This window comes from Nicotiana tabacum, chromosome 9 (genome assembly GCF_000715075.1).
Source record: "Nicotiana tabacum cultivar K326 chromosome 9, ASM71507v2, whole genome shotgun sequence".
Classification (NCBI taxonomy): domain Eukaryota; kingdom Viridiplantae; phylum Streptophyta; class Magnoliopsida; order Solanales; family Solanaceae; genus Nicotiana; species Nicotiana tabacum.
Genome location: NC_134088.1, coordinates 126,449,231 through 126,466,375, shown reverse-complemented (window position 1 = coordinate 126,466,375; position 17,145 = coordinate 126,449,231). Strand labels below are relative to the sequence as shown.

General features: G+C 35.6%; 3 protein-coding genes across 3 annotated transcripts; 2 read left to right on the top strand and 1 right to left on the bottom strand.

The window, feature by feature from the left end:
* Window positions 1–1,730: 1,730 nt before the first annotated feature.
* On the top strand, window positions 1,731–4,884 carry LOC107806106 (feruloyl CoA ortho-hydroxylase F6H1-3-like). Its single transcript, XM_016630217.2, has 2 exons — window positions 1,731–2,323; window positions 4,111–4,884. The coding sequence occupies exons 1-2, from the start codon at window positions 1,818–1,820 to the stop codon at window positions 4,685–4,687; spliced, it is 1,083 nt and encodes a 360-aa protein (XP_016485703.2). The 5' UTR covers window positions 1,731–1,817; the 3' UTR covers window positions 4,688–4,884.
* Window positions 4,885–7,303: 2,419 nt separating this feature from the next.
* LOC142164139 (feruloyl CoA ortho-hydroxylase F6H1-3-like) lies at window positions 7,304–7,765 on the top strand. The gene has a single exon (XM_075221327.1). It carries the CDS (start codon window positions 7,304–7,306, stop codon window positions 7,763–7,765), a length of 462 nt encoding a protein of 153 aa, XP_075077428.1.
* Window positions 7,766–14,689: 6,924 nt separating this feature from the next.
* On the bottom strand, window positions 14,690–16,380 carry LOC142164312 (putative polyamine transporter At3g13620). The gene has a single exon (XM_075222255.1). The coding sequence runs from the start codon at window positions 16,232–16,234 to the stop codon at window positions 14,804–14,806; it is 1,431 nt and encodes a 476-aa protein (XP_075078356.1). The 5' UTR covers window positions 16,235–16,380; the 3' UTR covers window positions 14,690–14,803.
* Between the last annotated feature and the right edge of the window lie 765 nt (window positions 16,381–17,145).

Here is a 17,145-nt window from a genome sequence, read left to right as displayed (position 1 = left end):
TTAAATTAAAAGTGTTATGTAATAAAAGATAATAATAAAATATTGATAAATAGTAATGGTGTTGATGAATAGTGTTACACCAAATTTGGTATGGTGTAAGAAATAGTATTGGATTGGAGCACCAAAATACCAAATCTTACACTAAAATAGTGTTTGGCTTCAAAAATAGCGTTGGGTTGGAGATGGTCTTTGGACATTAATGGCGGCTTTTGTTTCAATATTTATCTTTTCTGCTTTAATTAGTTAGCATTATTTTGCTTCCCTGAAAGCTTTGTTAAACAATAAAAAATTATAACAGATTAATTAATATGGTAAAAATTAGAAATTAGTAATTAGTCATTCTTTAATGTATATATTGAAGATATTTGTAAAAGTTTAAGTTATACCCACTGTTAGTGTAAGGAATTTTTACACCATTATGTATCCTTTATTTGTTAGAGCAGTAAATATGTCTTATTTTTAATATTTTAAATCCCACAATTAAAGGTAGCTTATCTTAGATATTTGCGTAAAGAATATTTTACACTAACAATATATATAACTTAAATGTTTTACTCCCTCCGGTCCACAATAAGTGACCAATTTATTTTGGACACACCCATTAAGGAAATACAAAATTTTAGACAAAAATAGTTAGTGTGACTAAACTACCCTTAATTAAATATTGCATCATAGTTAATGTGAGAAGTAAAAAAACTTTTTATGGATACGTACATAAGGGTAATTTTAGAAAAATAAATTGAATTTTTTCTTGATTATATAAATGGATATTTATTTTGGACCAAAATAAAAAAATAAATTGGTCACTTATTATGGACCAAAAGGAGTATTAGAATATGTCAAGGGTGAATCCAACGGTTTAGTATTTCGAGAAAGTCATTTGAAAGTCCTTTTGGTTATATTGGAGAAAACACGGTTTGGGTTTGGCAGAAATTTAAATATTTATGAGAAACTTTATTTCGTTTTTCTTAAATCTGATTTAATTGCGTATCTCACAGAGATGGAGAAGAAAGAAGAATGTAAGACATGCCGGTTAACTGCTTCTACAATGGTTCATATCACACGCCTTTTAACTCTCCAAATTAAATAAGTACTACTTTCATGAAAATGGGTAGAAATTAAATAAAAAAGGCTCACCAATTTTGTCTTAGACATGGGGTATTTTTGTAAATAGAATTAATATTTTCGGTTAGATAGATGGACAAAGGATATTTATAAAACCATTTAATAAATAATAGGAATATATATATATATATATATATATATATAGTTTATGCCCTTTTCCAAAAACTTTGACCTAATGAGCTACAAATTATAAGCATGGGGTATTATTATTTTTAGCCCACGCCATAAACTATTTATATCTGGTAGCTGAAAAAGTGTATAAAATTTATATAAATTTTATATATAACATACAAAATATACAAATTTTATATATTTTTCGGCTGTTATTTTTACAACGACTATATAGTGTCATTTTCTCCAAACTTAAAGTGCAATTAAACCTAATAACAACTTGATATTTGACTCATTACAAGGTTGAAACTTTTTTCTCCAAACGTGAGAAAATTGAACAACTAGTAAAACAGTAAAAACTTTGTACATATACCAATCACTTTAATTCGCCGCATGATTTAGCTGACCATACAATTTTTTGGTCTTCAAAGACTTTCATATCATGGTACGTATTAGCATCAAATTTTGGCCTATAAATACATGTAAATCTAAACGAATAAATCATCAAATTGCCAAACTTTGAATTACCCATACCATTTAAAAACCCTACTTTTTTTCTTGATTTACTCTTAAACCACAAAATGCCTACTACATTGTCCTCAAATGTTTCCAACAACATTACAGAATTTGTATTAAATGAAGGCAATGGAGTAAAGGGTTTATCAGAATTAGGACTTAAAACCCTACCAAAACAATATATTCAACCACTTCAAGAACGAATTACTACTAGTACAATTATCGTCGATGATTCTATTCCGATTATCCATATGTCCAATTGGGACGATAATAATCCTATAATTTGTGAAAAAATATGTGATGCAGCTGAAAAATGGGGATTTTTCCAGATTATAAATCATGGAATTCCCCTTGAAGTTCTTGACACTGTTAAGGCTGCGACTTATCGTTTTTTCAGACAGTCTGCGGAGGAGAAGAATAAGCATTCTAAGGAAAATTCAACAACAAATAACGTAAGATATGGAACAAGTTTTACTCCTCAAGCTGAAAAGGCTTTGGAATGGAAAGATTATCTTAGTCTTTTCTATGTTTCTGATGAGGAATCTGCTGCCCTTTGGCCTTCTGCTTGCAGGTTCGTATAAAATAACGTAGAATTTAAATTATATGTATTGATAGAGTAAAAATATATATTTACATATGAAGAATTTAAATTATATGCATTGATAGCGTAAAAGAAATATTTACACAGTTAGTTGGTCACTTGTAAGATAATTATATGTAAATTGATAATAAAATAACAAAATATTTACCATCGCATACATGTTAAACTCTATATACCGATAGTACAAAAATCTCAATTTGTATATATATAACAATTATACCGCTACCTTTGTTCTATATTATGTGACGATTTTTCTTCTTAATTAGTCCATTCCAGAAAAAATATACCCTAGTATTTAGAAACAACTTACTTTAAATTCTCATTTTAGTCTTAATGACTTGATTTTATAGTAAATAATATTAAATTATCAAATTATCTAACAAGAAATAACTTTATTCCGTTGGTTTTGTTGAGTCTTAAGTTAGAAGAGGTCAATTGATATCATTTCTTTTATTTTATTATATCCGTACAGTATTACTACATATATTTCATAAACTTTTCGGACAAAGCAGTGTCATGTGATACCATTTCGAAACAACTTACTTTGAATTCTTATTTTATCTTTAATAGCATTTTATAGAAATAAAAATATATTGCATGACATATTTAATACCACAAATAATTTTAGAAGTCTTTAATTACTTTTCTACATTTTGCGTAAAATTAGTAAAAACAGCACTAAGGTTTTTCATGTCCGACTATACGAATTTGTTTTCTCTTTATTCAGGTCTGCTTATTTACATACAGTATAAAGTCAGTACTTTGACTTGGACAAGTTGACTAGACTAACTGTACAAGTCATATTAGGCATCATTTGCATTGGAAAATTATCTTCTGCCTCCCCTCTAGTCAATAAAGTACTCGCATAATAACTTTACCAGCAATTGAGTACTCATGTTTAAATGAAAATCACTTTTCATACAAAGATAAAATGCTGCAGTTAATTTGAAGTTTCTTGAGGTTAAAGAAAAATATAAGGACCCGATTGTTGATAAATATTTTTTCTTTTTTTTTTTTTTCCGATTTTTTTCCCAAAACGTGTCTGTCCATAAATTTTGCAATTTTTTGGAGATTTTTCGAGAATGAGTTTTTCAAAAATCAAAAAGTTATTTTGACCACTTTTTTAAATTTTTCGTAAAAAAATTTTCCTCACTCACAAAACTATAATATTTTTTCGAGTGAATTGTATGTCCAAACCTAATTTCAAATTTTAAATATTATTTTTCAACGTAACTCCAAATACAATTTTTTTTCAAAATTCACAATTTTATGTCCAAACGACTACTAAGAAAAAGTAGAGTTGAAGATTTAAAAAGATACATTTATGTGATGGTGTTTGATTAGGCACAGAGTTTAAAAAAGAACGAAAAACTTTTAAAACTTCTAGTCTAAAATAGGTCATGCATATTTATATGTATATAAACCATCCCATTAAGGGTATAATAGAAAGTTTAAAATTAAATTATTTTTAAATATAAAAAGATATCATTCTTTTTAAAAGAATGGCAGCTCGGTGCACTAAACTCCCGCTATGCGCGGGATCCGGGGAAGGGCCGGACCACAAGGGTCTATTGTATGCAGCCTTACCCTGCATTTCTGCAAGAGGCTATTTGCACGGCTCGAACCCGTGACCTCCCTGGTCACATGTCAGCAACTTTACTAGTTACGCCAAGGCTCCCCTTCATATCATTCTTTTTAAGATGGGATTGAAAATTTATAATACATTGGCTTAATATAATGGTGTATTTTTCTTGCAGGGATGAAGCACTAGAATTCTTGAGAAACTCTGAAATTGTAATCAAGAAGCTTTTGAAGGCACTTATGAAAGGACTAAACATAAATGAGATAGATCAAACTAAAGAATCACTTCTAATGGGTTCAAAGAGAATTAATCTTAATTACTATCCTAAATGTCCTAATCCTGAATTAACAGTGGGAGTAGGTCGTCATTCTGATGTTTCAACACTAACCATTCTTCTTCAAGATAATATTGGAGGACTTTACGTGAAAAAATTGGACAGTAATTCTTGGGTTCATATCCCACCAATTGATGGAGCAATTGTGATTAATATTGGAGATGCTTTGCAAATTATGAGTAATGGAAAATACAAGAGTATTGAGCATCGAGTTATGGCTAATGGATGCAATAATAGGATTTCAGTGCCTATTTTTGTAAATCCTAAACCTAATGATTTGATTGGTCCTTTGCCAGAAGTGGTTAAGAATGGAGAGAAGGCAATTTATAAGCAAGTTTTATACTCAGATTATGTCAAGCATTTCTTTAGAAAAGCTCATGATGGGAAAGAAACTGTTGATTTTGCTAAGATTAATTAAAAAAAGATGGTTGTGTTGGAAAAATAACTAATATTTTTTTTTATACTAATTAAGCTAATGTTTTTCCTAATTCATTTGTCTTCTTGTAATGTGAAACTTTATTTTGTTTGTAATAAAAGTTTGATATGTATTGTATTTCAATTAATGTTGAATAATTGCACTTGGGATCAACTTCTTGTTGGAAAAGACCTACACATTATATTGGAATCAACTTGCATTTTTGAAGATTACTAAATAATTTTTTAATGCTTTTTTTTTCAATTACGTTCCTCGTAATTCACTTGCACCTATTGTGGACTTTTATTATGTTTCTCATAAGCCATAACAATGATTACTCAAATGGAAAAACAATTTAAGAGAGAAAGTTTGATATTAATCCAGTCTAATTTTGAATTCCTCAAAATATTAGTTCTCTATTCCCCACCACTTAAACAAGAATCAAATTCGCACATTTTCGAACTTCTAGTTTTTAGTTTAACAACTAAAATTCATTTTATTACCTTAGTTCGGTCCACGCATGTAATTAGAGTTTAAGTAATTTCAAGCTTATAAAATTGTGAAGTAAAACAGTATACCATTATTTTACCAATATTACTTAAAATTAGTCTAACATGCCTAGAATACGTATTTAGTTTTTATAAATGATTATTTAGGATGAAAAACATCCCCCACGTTCCTATAGTAAACATGCTAAAGGCCCGAGGCTGTGTCGTGGATTAGGTTTGGAAAATGACATTGTATAGTCACTATCAAAATAATAGTCATATATACATATATATATATATATATATTTGATACAAAAATTATATTAATTTTATATTTTTTTTGGCTACCGAATGTAAAATATGCACACTTTTTTTCCTTTCTCTTATCCTACACTTCCAGATTCCCTGACATCAATAATAATTACTCCGTCTGTTTTCAATTTAGATGACATATTTTTTTTATTAGTCTGTTTCAAAAAGAATGACACATTTATACAATTGAAAATAATTCACTTTTAAACACTTCATTTTACTCATTTTACCCTTAATGAGAAGTTTTTATAACCATACAAATGTCATGGCTCAACAAAGCTTTTACTCCTTAAGCTTTTAAGACCACAAGTTTCAAAAGTCTTTTTTTCTTTTTGTAAACTCCGTGTCGAATTAAACTAACTCATCTAAATTGAAACGGAGGGAGTACATTTTTTATGTATGAGGATTCATCTTGAATTGACAACTTTTACACTAATTACAATCCTTCTTTGTCCGGGCTTGAGACCGATAGGCGGAATTACTCCCCCTCCCCCCCACACCAAACAAAGAATTAAGAAACAGAACAAAAGATATATTTAATACGTTCTTTTTATTATCAAAATGCCCTACAACACGTGATTTGCTTGTATTCTGCGCATTTCTTGTCCGCAAGCAGAACAATGGTGCGATTCAAATTTCAAGCAATATCAAAACTGGCTATTCCTCTTCTCCACTTGTGCCTTTATTTAATATTTATTGGAATCACTCAATATATTCAATAGTATGTATTTCCCTTTACTTATTCCCTCGTGATGAGCATAATCTATTACTATATAGCATAAGATGGGCAAAAAAATGGCAGAGTGGCCACGTGTCTAGGAAACATCAGCAAGATGCAAGTTAATATTAAGAGTTTAAACTTTGTACAGTGACAGACTGACAGTGTATAAATATGTTGCGCAACAACACTTAACTTGATCTACAATAATAGGTAAGTCTTCATAAGAAATTTGCTATGGTAACTCGAAAAACAGGATAATAACTATAGTTGGTTAAACTATTAGTGCACAAAAAAAAAAAAAAAAAAAAAAAAAACTAGTGTAACCCCACAAGTGGGATCTGGGAAGGGTAGTGTATACGTAGACCTTACCCTTACCTTGAAGGTAGAGACAGGGGCGGATGTGGTATTCTGGGGACGGGTTCAACTGAACCCATAACTTTCGATAAGAAGGAAGAGTGACAGTCCTAAATGCCATGTAGCCTCCTACTTATAAGTGTGGTGCACGACACACCCATAAACAAGACTCTACTAGACACGACTTGTAGACTCCCTAGGACAGAACTGCTCTGATACCACTTTTGTCACGACCCAAACCGATGGGCCGCGAATGGGCACCCGGTACCTTACTCAAACGAGTACCAACATAACGTATCTTTTCGTATCATACTATTATAAATAACTGAGCTGGAGAGCTGCCATGAGATAAGTAAAATACAACATGAAATACCAACTTATACATAAGACATATGGGCCTATAATACCAATGTGATCCATTATATACTTATAACGTAGGCTGACAAGGCCACACAAGTATCTGTATACATGACATCTAGCTACAAGCCTCTAAGAGTACATAAGATACGCCTCTAGGTAGAGAGGTTGTTTCCGATAGATCTTTAGCTCACAAAAGACACAAAGAAAAGCAGTAGCACCAACCAGTAACAACAACAAGACAGTAAGAAAACGAAGCGAAAGGAATAACAAGTAATACTAAAAAAAATCTAACAATAATAGAATACAATACTAACACTACACGTACAACTTAAATCCTACGTACATCAAAAACAATAAACAAATTCAAACCAACAATTATTTCTAATGGGTCCAAAGAGGATTAATCTTAATTACTATCCTAAATGTCCTAATCCTGAATTAACAGTGGGAGTAGGTCGTCATTCTGATGTTTCAACACTAACCATTCTTCTTCAAGATAATATTGGAGGACTTTACGTGAAAAAATTGGACAGTAATTCTTGGGTTCATATCCCACCAATTGATGGAGCAATTGTGATTAATATTAGAGATGCTTTGCAAATTATGAATAATGGAAAATACAAGAGTATTGAGCATCGAGTTATGGCTAATGGATGCAATAATAGGATTTCAGTGCCTATTTTTGTAAATCCTAAACCTAATGATTTGATTGGTCCTTTGCCAGAAGTGGTTAAGAATGGAGAGAAGGCAATTTACAAGCAAGTTTTGTACTCAGATTATGTCAAGCATTTCTTTAGAAAAGCTCATGATGGGAAAGTAACTGTTGATTTTTCTAAGATTAATTAAAAAAAGATGGTTGTGTTGGAAAAATAACTAATATTTTTTTATACTAATTAAGCTAATGTTTTTCCTAATTCATTTGTCTTCTTGTAATGTGAAACTTTATTTTGTTTGTAATAAAAGTTTGATATGTATTGTATTTCAATTAATGTTGAATAATTGCACCTGGGTTCAACTTCTTGTTGGAAAAGACCTACACATTATATTGGAATCAACTTGCATTTTTGAAGATTATTAAATAAATTTTTTATGTTTTTTTTTTTCCAATTACGTTCCTTGTAATTCACTTGCAGCTATTGTGGACTTTTGTTATGTTTCTCATAACAATGATTACTCAAATGGAAAAACAATTTAAGAGAGAAAGTTTGATATTAATCCAGTCTAATTTTGAATTCCTCAAAATGTTAGTTCTCCATTCCCCACCACTTAAACAAGAATCAAATTCGCGCATTTTCGAACTTCTAGTTTTTAGTTTAACAACTAAAATTCATTTTATTACCTTAGTTCGGTCCACGCATGTAATTAGAGTTTAAGTAATTTCAAGCTTATAAAATTGTGAAGTAAAATAGTATTGTTTACCCGAAAAATCGGATAACGTTAAATTTATGTATGGTTCTAAAGATACGTAATATCCTTTGATACAAAAATAACAATACGAGTATTCTGACAATGAGGATAGAAAATGATGAACAGAGAAATTGATGAGATCAAATAAATCAAGCACAAAGAGATATCTTTTTATATGAGGGAAAATCTGTCTATTGCAATCTTATCCTCTCTCTATAGCTTATAAGGATCCTCCCTTTTACAATAGAGGGTTATTGCTTTATCTATAATAAAATAATGCATTTAGTGGAAGACCCATGATGATTTGTCTCTTCCTTGATTTCTGCCGAGATTCTCTCCCATAATGTGGTTGCAACGGCTCTTGTCTGCGAGCTCGATTCTGGCTCGAGCTTGGTATTGGATCGAGCTCTCGGTCTTGGTTCGAGCTCGACTCTGCCTTAGGGGTATCGATATTCGGGGTGAGTGTTGGTCGGTCTAGGCATCTTCGATAATCTGAGCTTTACCTCGTAGTTCGATTGGGATACGAACTCGATAATGATACCGGGCTTATCATCGGTCGGTCTTGTAGCTCGAAGCTCGATGCCCTTACTTCGGACCTCGACCAAGCTTGTCATGCAGATACCCTTTGATTGAAACATCATCGTCTCGACCAGTCTGTACGACTGGGTCAAACGGTTTTAACCGTACACAGATAGTCCCCTCGTTTCTCGAAAAAGGATGTGGCGAGGAACGATATGATTTCTGAGCAACTCGATCAGATATATGCTGACGTTTACATCGGTCTCGGCCATGACGTATGCGATAACTGTCCCATCGGCTCGGTTTTACCGAGGCATTTAATGCATGTCTGACGGTGGTCGGCCGCAACTAATATTGAACCGTCATTGTTCCAATCTATAAATAGCCTTTCGTTCCACCATTCATCACTTTTACATCTTCAATCCTCCTAATTCTCTTCATCTTTTACTCTCTATTTCGTTGCTTTAGAGCCATCCACACCAGAGTTTTTGGTACCGTCAATTTTTCATTTTCCTTTGCATTCTTTCTTCTCGTATCTATGGCGAAAACTTCGAAAACCGTACCTCAGAAGGAGAAAGCTTCTTCTTCACGCCCGTCCGGCGATAAGACGCCGGTGGAGCCGTCCATTCACGACTATGTTCCCAGCCCGTGCACTCTGAAGACCGATTTTAAGGTAGAGAATCCTCCATCCGTTCCGGGTCGATGTGAGCATGTGTCGACGTATATGTACTCTATAATGAAGGGTCACCTCGAGGCCGTCAGGAAAGACTGTAATTGGGGTCCCGAGGTCGTGTTGCAAATTCCATCCCTCGATGAGAGCGTCATCACTTATGTGGAGGGGTTTTTAAGTGTTTACACTTACCCCTTCACGTTGGGACCTGTCGACCCGGTGATTATTGATTTCTACAAAAGGTACCAGGTCACCCTCGGTCAAATCCATCCCTCTTTTTGGCGTATAGTGATCTCACTTCGCTTCTTTTCTATCAAAGTCGGGGGGCTGAATTTTTCTTTGAATCACCTCATACGATTGTATCGGCCTCAGATCTTTCGAGGACTAATCAGACTTCATCGTCGGGCATCGAAGGCTTTGATGTCGAGTATTGATGAAGACAAGGATCGGGGTTGGATGTGTCGTTACCTTCGAGTGAGGACCCGCGACCTCATTCCGGAAGAAAAGATGTCGTTTCCCGAAGAATGGAATTTCGACCGTAAGTGATTCTTGTTTGCTTAATATATATATATATATATATATATATATATATATATATATATATATATATATATATATTTTATTTTATTTTATTTTATAAAAAATGTCCTTCTCTGATATTCATCCGCCCTTTGGATGCCACAAGCGGTACCTGACCTCGAGGATTGGGTTCGGAAGTTAGCCTCGACTTCCTCTTACGCCGAACGCGCTTGGCGTGATTTGGCTAAAGGTAGATGAGAGGCCAAGAATCATGGCAAGGTTTTGCTTCTTGTTTCTTTCAAAGTATTCTTTGTGTTTTATTTGTTACCGATTTTCTTTTGTGCAGGCGTAACCAGGGATGCCGCTTTGAGGCCTTCGAGCGGTGAAGAAGGAAAGAAGTCCCTGGTCCCCAAACAGGGGAAAGATAAGAAGCGAAGAGCTTCCTCTCGGTCAGAGGACCCCAAGCCCAAAACTCGAAGGGTGAGGAGAAAAGCAATTGCCCTTTCGATTGACTCGGTCCAACGACCAAGAGAAGAAGGAGAAGAAGATAGCTCTTCGACTTTGGTAATCCAATTTAGAAGAAGATAACGCCTCGGCTTTGGTGATCTGATCTGCGAAAGCTATCGAGGTTGCTAGAGCTCTCGAGCCAATGGCGGTTGTGCCAGTCGGGGTCGGTCCTGAAGTTCAGAGTCTTGATCGGAGCACCCCAAGTGATTTGCTCGAGGCTATGAAGATGGGTCATTCGCCTTGTCTTCTAACATTTTCTGAGGAGGCGTTAAAGGAGGCTCGAAAATTGAAGACCCCCGATATAGGCGGAGGCTCTAGTGTAGGAGGCCCTTTTAGGGATTGCTTTACTAGAGTCGATGATGCTTCCGATATCGGTGACGCTTCTCTTCTACTAGAGGAGGCCCAACGTTTCAGTACTCGGGTAATCGATTTTTCTACACTTGGTTTCTTTGTTCTTTTCCATACTTGACTAGTGTTTTTTCCTTACTGTGCAGGCCATTAATAGGTTTCGAGTCGACCTTAGCCAATGTAAGGCCGAGCTTCGGAAGGTCTCGGGCGATAGAGACGCTCTGCAACTTCTTTGCAACCAAAAGGACGAGGCTATAAAGGACCTCCAAGTGGATTTGGCTAAGGCTCGTGAAGAAGAGGCAGAACTTGATAAGCAGGTGAGCCTCGTTTTGTTAAAGTATGGGCCTGACTCGACTGTGGAAGTTAACCCTTCGTTGTCTCAGCTACAACAAAAGGTTGAAAAGATCGGTCTGCTTCGAGAAGAAGTTGATCAAATCAAAGCTGAATGCAATCGGTGGAAGGAAACTCTCGACCGCCTGGCTGCGGAAAAAGAAACCATTTTGACCAAACTATTATCGGCCGATGTTCAACTTTGAAGCGCCAAGCAAAAGGGGTCGGCTCAAGCTAAGAAGATCGAGGAGCTTGAAATACGGCTTGCTGAGGCTAAGGCGGAGGTTGAGTCGTCGAAAATCTTGGCGGATAAGTCCATTGCCGTGTATCGGGCTGATGCCGAGGCCGCTCAGATGGAGGCCCGGGAGGCGGAGGACACTGCCGATGCTCGAGCTCATTGGGTTGCCGAGCTTGCTAAGTGTAGGTCTCGGAGGGAGACCCTCGAGGAGATACACGCTCGAGGTTTCGACCTTACTGAAGAGATAAAAAAGGCTAAAGAGCTCGAAGCTAAAGCTGAAGCCTTGGCTTCCGATGACAATGATGGCGGCAGTAAGAGCGGATCTGAGGATGGGGAAGATCTCGACAGTGGAGCAAAGGCCCCAGAGGGTGACCAGGAAGCTTAGTTTTTAAATTTTTTACGTTTGTAGTCAATCACGTAGGTAATCTTGTATATATATAACAAGGTCGATTTGTTTTTGTTTTGTGAAGACTTTAATCAAATGTTGACTTCGTAGTCTCTATGATCGATCGATTGTTTTTTCAGACTTGAAGTGATGTAGCCTTTAGGCTTGCTAGTTGAGTCAATGATTCAATCTTTGAATAAATATAGCTAGTAGGTGTAATGGTTGAGTGTTTGCTCAAACTTAAAGTAAAAGTAGCTTATAGGCTTGTTAGCCGTTGAATGTTTCGAACTTGAAGCGATGCAGCCCGTAGGCCTAATAGTTGAGTGAATGTTTCGAACTCGAAATAATGTAGCCCGTAGGCGTAATGGTCGAATGAGTGCTCGCTCGAACTCGAAATGAAAGTAGCCCGTAGGCTTAATAGTCAAGTGAGTGTTTCGAACTCGAGATAAAGTAGCCCATAGGCTTAATAGTCAAGTGAGTGTTTCGAACTCGAGATAAAGTAGCCCGTAGGCGTAATTGTTGAGTGAGTGCTCGCTCGAACTCAAAATGAAAGAAACTCGTAGGCTTAATAGTCGAGTGAATGTTACGAACTCGAGATAAAGTAGCCCGTAGGCATAATGGTCGAGTGAGTGCTCGCTCGAATTCGAAATGGAAGAAGCCCGTAGGCTTAATAGTCGAGTGAATGTTTCGAACTCGAGATAAAGTAGCCCGTAGGCATAATGGTCGAGTGAATGCTCGCTCGAACTCGAAATGGAAGAAGCCCATAGGCTTAATAGTCAAGCGAATATTTCGAACTCGAGATAAAGTAGCCCGTAGGCGTAATGGTCGAGCGAGTACTCGCTCGAACTCGAAATGGAAGTAGCCTGTAGGCTTAATAGTCGAGTGAATGTTTCGAACTCGTGATAAAGTAGCCCGTAGGCGTAATGGTTGAGTTTTTCTTAACTCTGATTGCATAATAAATCTCAATTCATTATACATTTGTTCATGTTTTCGGGCCAGTCTACATGATCATGGTTCGTTTTGACCATTTGGCTCTTACGAGTTTTCCTATTGGAACCCTGTTGTTGTAAAATGACTTTCTTGCATCTGAATTCGATGTATGTGAGGACCTAATGACCCCCCAGTATTCGAGGTCGATCGAATGAAGTCCTCGGATACTGTTGAAAGTGCAGCACGATCAATAGTTGCCTCATTAAAAACCTTGCCGAAAAATCCATTTGGGATAAAATCGGTCTAAGGGAAAAAGAGTGCAACAACGTGTTTCCAAGCGGAAGGTCCATCTTAGCTCTTGTTCAGACTTTGGCAGGGGTCAGTTAAAGGAATATGGAAGGGTCATGCCTTAGCAGTAGTACCGTTTTAGATGTGATACATTCCAATTACTTGATAGTTGTTTGCTGTTTATAATGCCGAGCCTGTACGATCCCTTTCCGACGTTCTCGAGCACCTGATATGGTCCTTCCCAATTTGGTCCTAGTTTTCCTTCGTTCGGATTTCGAGTATTGACGGTGACTTTTCTTAACACTAAGTCCCCGGTCTTAAAATGCCGGAGCTTGATTCTTCGATTATAATATCTTTCGATTCGTTGCTTTTGGGCGGCCAATTAGACGAGAGCAGCTTCTCGTCCTTCGTCTGATAATTCAAGGCTGGTATTCATAGCCTTGTTATTTGATTCTTCCGTCATGAATCGAAATCTGGGACTAGGTTCACCGATTTCGACTGGTATCAATGCTTCGGAACCATATACTAAGGAGAATGGGGTCGCCCCCGTACTGGATTTTGATGTTGTTCGGTATGCCCAAAGGACTTCGGGCAGGATTTCTCTCCATTTTCCTTTAGCGTCGTTCGACCTCTTCTTCAGGATTTGGAGAATAGTTCTGTTCATTGATTCGGCATGTCCGTTCCCACTGGGGTGGTATTTTGTTGATAGTATCCTTCTTATTTTGTAATCTTCGAAGAATTTTGTTACTTTGCTGCCAATAAATTGCTTCCCATTGTCACATACTATTTCGGCGGGTATCCCGAACCGGCATATGATATGATCCCAAATGAAGTCTATAACTTCTTTCTCTCTTATTTTCTCGAACGCCTGCGCTTCAACCCATTTAAAAAAATAGTCAGTCATAAATAAAATGAATTTGGCTTTACCTGGGGTCAATGGCAGAGGGCCGGCGATGTCCATTCCCCATTTCATGAACGGCCATGGGGATAGGACTGAGTGAAGTTGCTCTCCGGGCTGATGGATCATTGAAGCAAACCTTTGACATTTGTCACATTTACGAACGAATTCTTTCGTATCTTTGCCCATATCGGTCCAATAAATATGTTGCGCAACAACACTTAACTTGATCTACAATAATAGGTAAGTCTTCATAAGAAATTTGCTATGGTAACTCGAAAAACAGGATAATAACTATAGTTGGTTAAACTATTAGTGCACAAAAAAAAAAAAAAAAAAAAAAAAAAAAAAAAGTGGGGTCTGGGGAGGGTAGCGTATACGTAGACCTTACCCCTACCTTGAAGGTAGAGACAGAGGCGGATGCAGTGTTCTGGGGACGGGTTCAACTGAACCCCTAACTTTCGACGTGGAATAAAAATTTGTATATAAAAATTTATTAAAATTGCAAAAATAGTAGATATGAACTCATAACTTTAAAAATATAATGGGTTCCATGCTAAAAACCGTAAAAGTTGAACGCATAGGGTTTAAATCCTGGATACGCCTCTAGGTAGAGAGGTTGTTTCCGATAGATATTTGGCTCACGAAAGACGCAAAGAAAAGCAGTAGCACCAAGCAGTAACAACAACAAGACAGTAAGAAAACGAAACGAAAGGAATAACAAGTAATACTAAAAAAAATCTAACAATAATAGAATACAATACTAACACTACACGTATAACTTAAATCCTACATACATCAAAAACAATAAACAAATTCAAACCAACAATTATTTCCAATTTAAATTACAAATCCTCATCATCAACCTTGTCTTGAGCACTTTCAAAACCAAACCACATTCTGGTTTTACAAAACTCCATGAAAAAGTACCAAGCAATGGCAAAAACAGTGAGAAATGCACTGACTATATACACAGTCCTATGAGCAACAACCATAACATAAACCAGAAAACAAGAAGGAACAAAACACATAACCAATAGTCCTGGCATTGACAATGGCACTTGATATGGTCTCTTAGCATTAGGCATTTTCCTTCTCAACCACAAAAACGACGCGAATTCGAGCAACATCCCAAGACTATACAAGAAATTAACAGATGATACAATGTCTGCAAATGTCAAGTATGACACAACCAATGCTACTAATGTTGGTACACAAATTCCAATCCAAGGTGTGTTAAACCATTCCGATCTTACACCGAAAACTCGAGGCAACAACTCCATTTCAGCCATTCCAAGAATTTGGTAAGCACAACTACTCAATTGAGCCTCATATAAACCAATAACTGACAACACAATTCCAAGTTCCATCCAATATTTCAACCAATTCCCAGCAATCATAGCAGCCAAATTGGCAAAATAACCATCAGTCCATTTACCTTGTTCCAATGGCACAGCTCCAGTAGTGCCCAAAAGGGGTAACACATAACTAAAACATGTAACAATTCCAGCTGAAAAAAGGGCTTTAGGAAATGTCTTTTGAGGTTGTTCAACTTCACCAGCTAAAGTACTAGCATTATCCCAAAAATTCAAGTTCCAAAAAAGGGTATTAAAGAACAAGTTCCAATCTTTTTTAACACCCTTTTGGCCTAAACTTAACCATCTACTAGGATCAATCTTGGGAATTGAAAATAAGGTAATTAACCAAAATGGACAAAGGGAAAGTACACCTAGTACAACAGCAGTGTAACCAACTATAGACAAACCTAAATAATTCAAGAATGACAAGAACATAGTGATCAAGAAAATAGCAATATACCTAGGAAAACCAGAAGAAAGAATAGGAAAAACCAACTTAATATAATCTAAGCAAAGAACTGGATAAGAAGCTAAGTTACAAACAGCACTAAGTAATTTCCAAGAGCCCATTAAAGAACCCCAAAATGGGCCAAAGGCTTTATCAGCCCAAATGACAAATCCACCATTACCTGGGAAAGTAGTGGCAAGTTCAGCTGTAACAAGAGCTTCAGGTACACTCCAAATAAATGGGAAGATTAAAAATCCAAGAATTGCTAGTAAAGGACCAGCTGCACCAATTGCTGCTTCTGCACCATAAGGACCACCAGAAACCTCAAAAAAGATTATGAAAATAAGTGGGATTAAAGCTAATTTCTTGGATTTTTTTGTGGGGGTGGGGGTTGGGGTTTTGGGGGTGTTGGGTTGTTCTTCATCTTCAAGAAGGGATTGAGATGAAGAAGAGATTTGAGGAGGTGTCATTCTGAGTTGTTGCAATGGAAGAGAGAGATTTTTTTGCCTTTTTCTCTTTCCAAAGATGGGAATTTGAAGGTTGTATAGTGAAGATTTGGTGGAAGAGAAGATTGTTTTATATCTAGATTTAGATGCAATTTGAATACTATATTATTGTGGGGTCTAATTTTGACATTTTCATTGCTATATGGATTGTGATCCTAAAACTCCTCATGCTAGCTTTTTGTTCTAACTTTTGGTCAAATGGAAAAAAATATTCACTCTTATTTGTTCATTATATTAAATATAGATTTTAATTTTATTTATTCATATTCGCAAATCAAGAAAAATATTAATTTATTTTATTTTATCCTTATTATTAACTATTAATTTTTCAAATTTTTTTCTATTCTCTCCGATCCACTTTAAGTGATTTTTTAGCTTTTTTTTGTGATCCACGATATTTAATTCTTTTCATATATCAAGAGCGAATTAACTTCTTCTTTTCAAAGTTGTCCTTGGAGTAAAGAACTTAGGAGTAGTTTGTTATATTTTCAAAGCAAATTAAGGTTAACATTTTCAATTTCATTATTAATTAATGCTAAAATATGAATTTTTTAATATGTGCGAAAAATGCCAAATATTACTTAAAGTGGACCGGAGGGAGTAATATTTTTTGAAATATTTTCATTGTTATGGATAAAGCAATAAAATACATATTTTTTTTTTTTTAAAAAAAAAAAGGTAAAGTCAAAAGTGAACAACTAAAAATGAACCGAAGGAATACAATATTTTTATGTAATGTGAATCTGAATCATATCAAATTAGCAACTTCTAGTACATATCAAGAGGATATTATTTTGGTCATGTCCTTGAAAAAATAAGCTGCTTGAAAGTCATTTGAGATTTACTTAGACGTAGGTATAATCAGTGTCCAACTC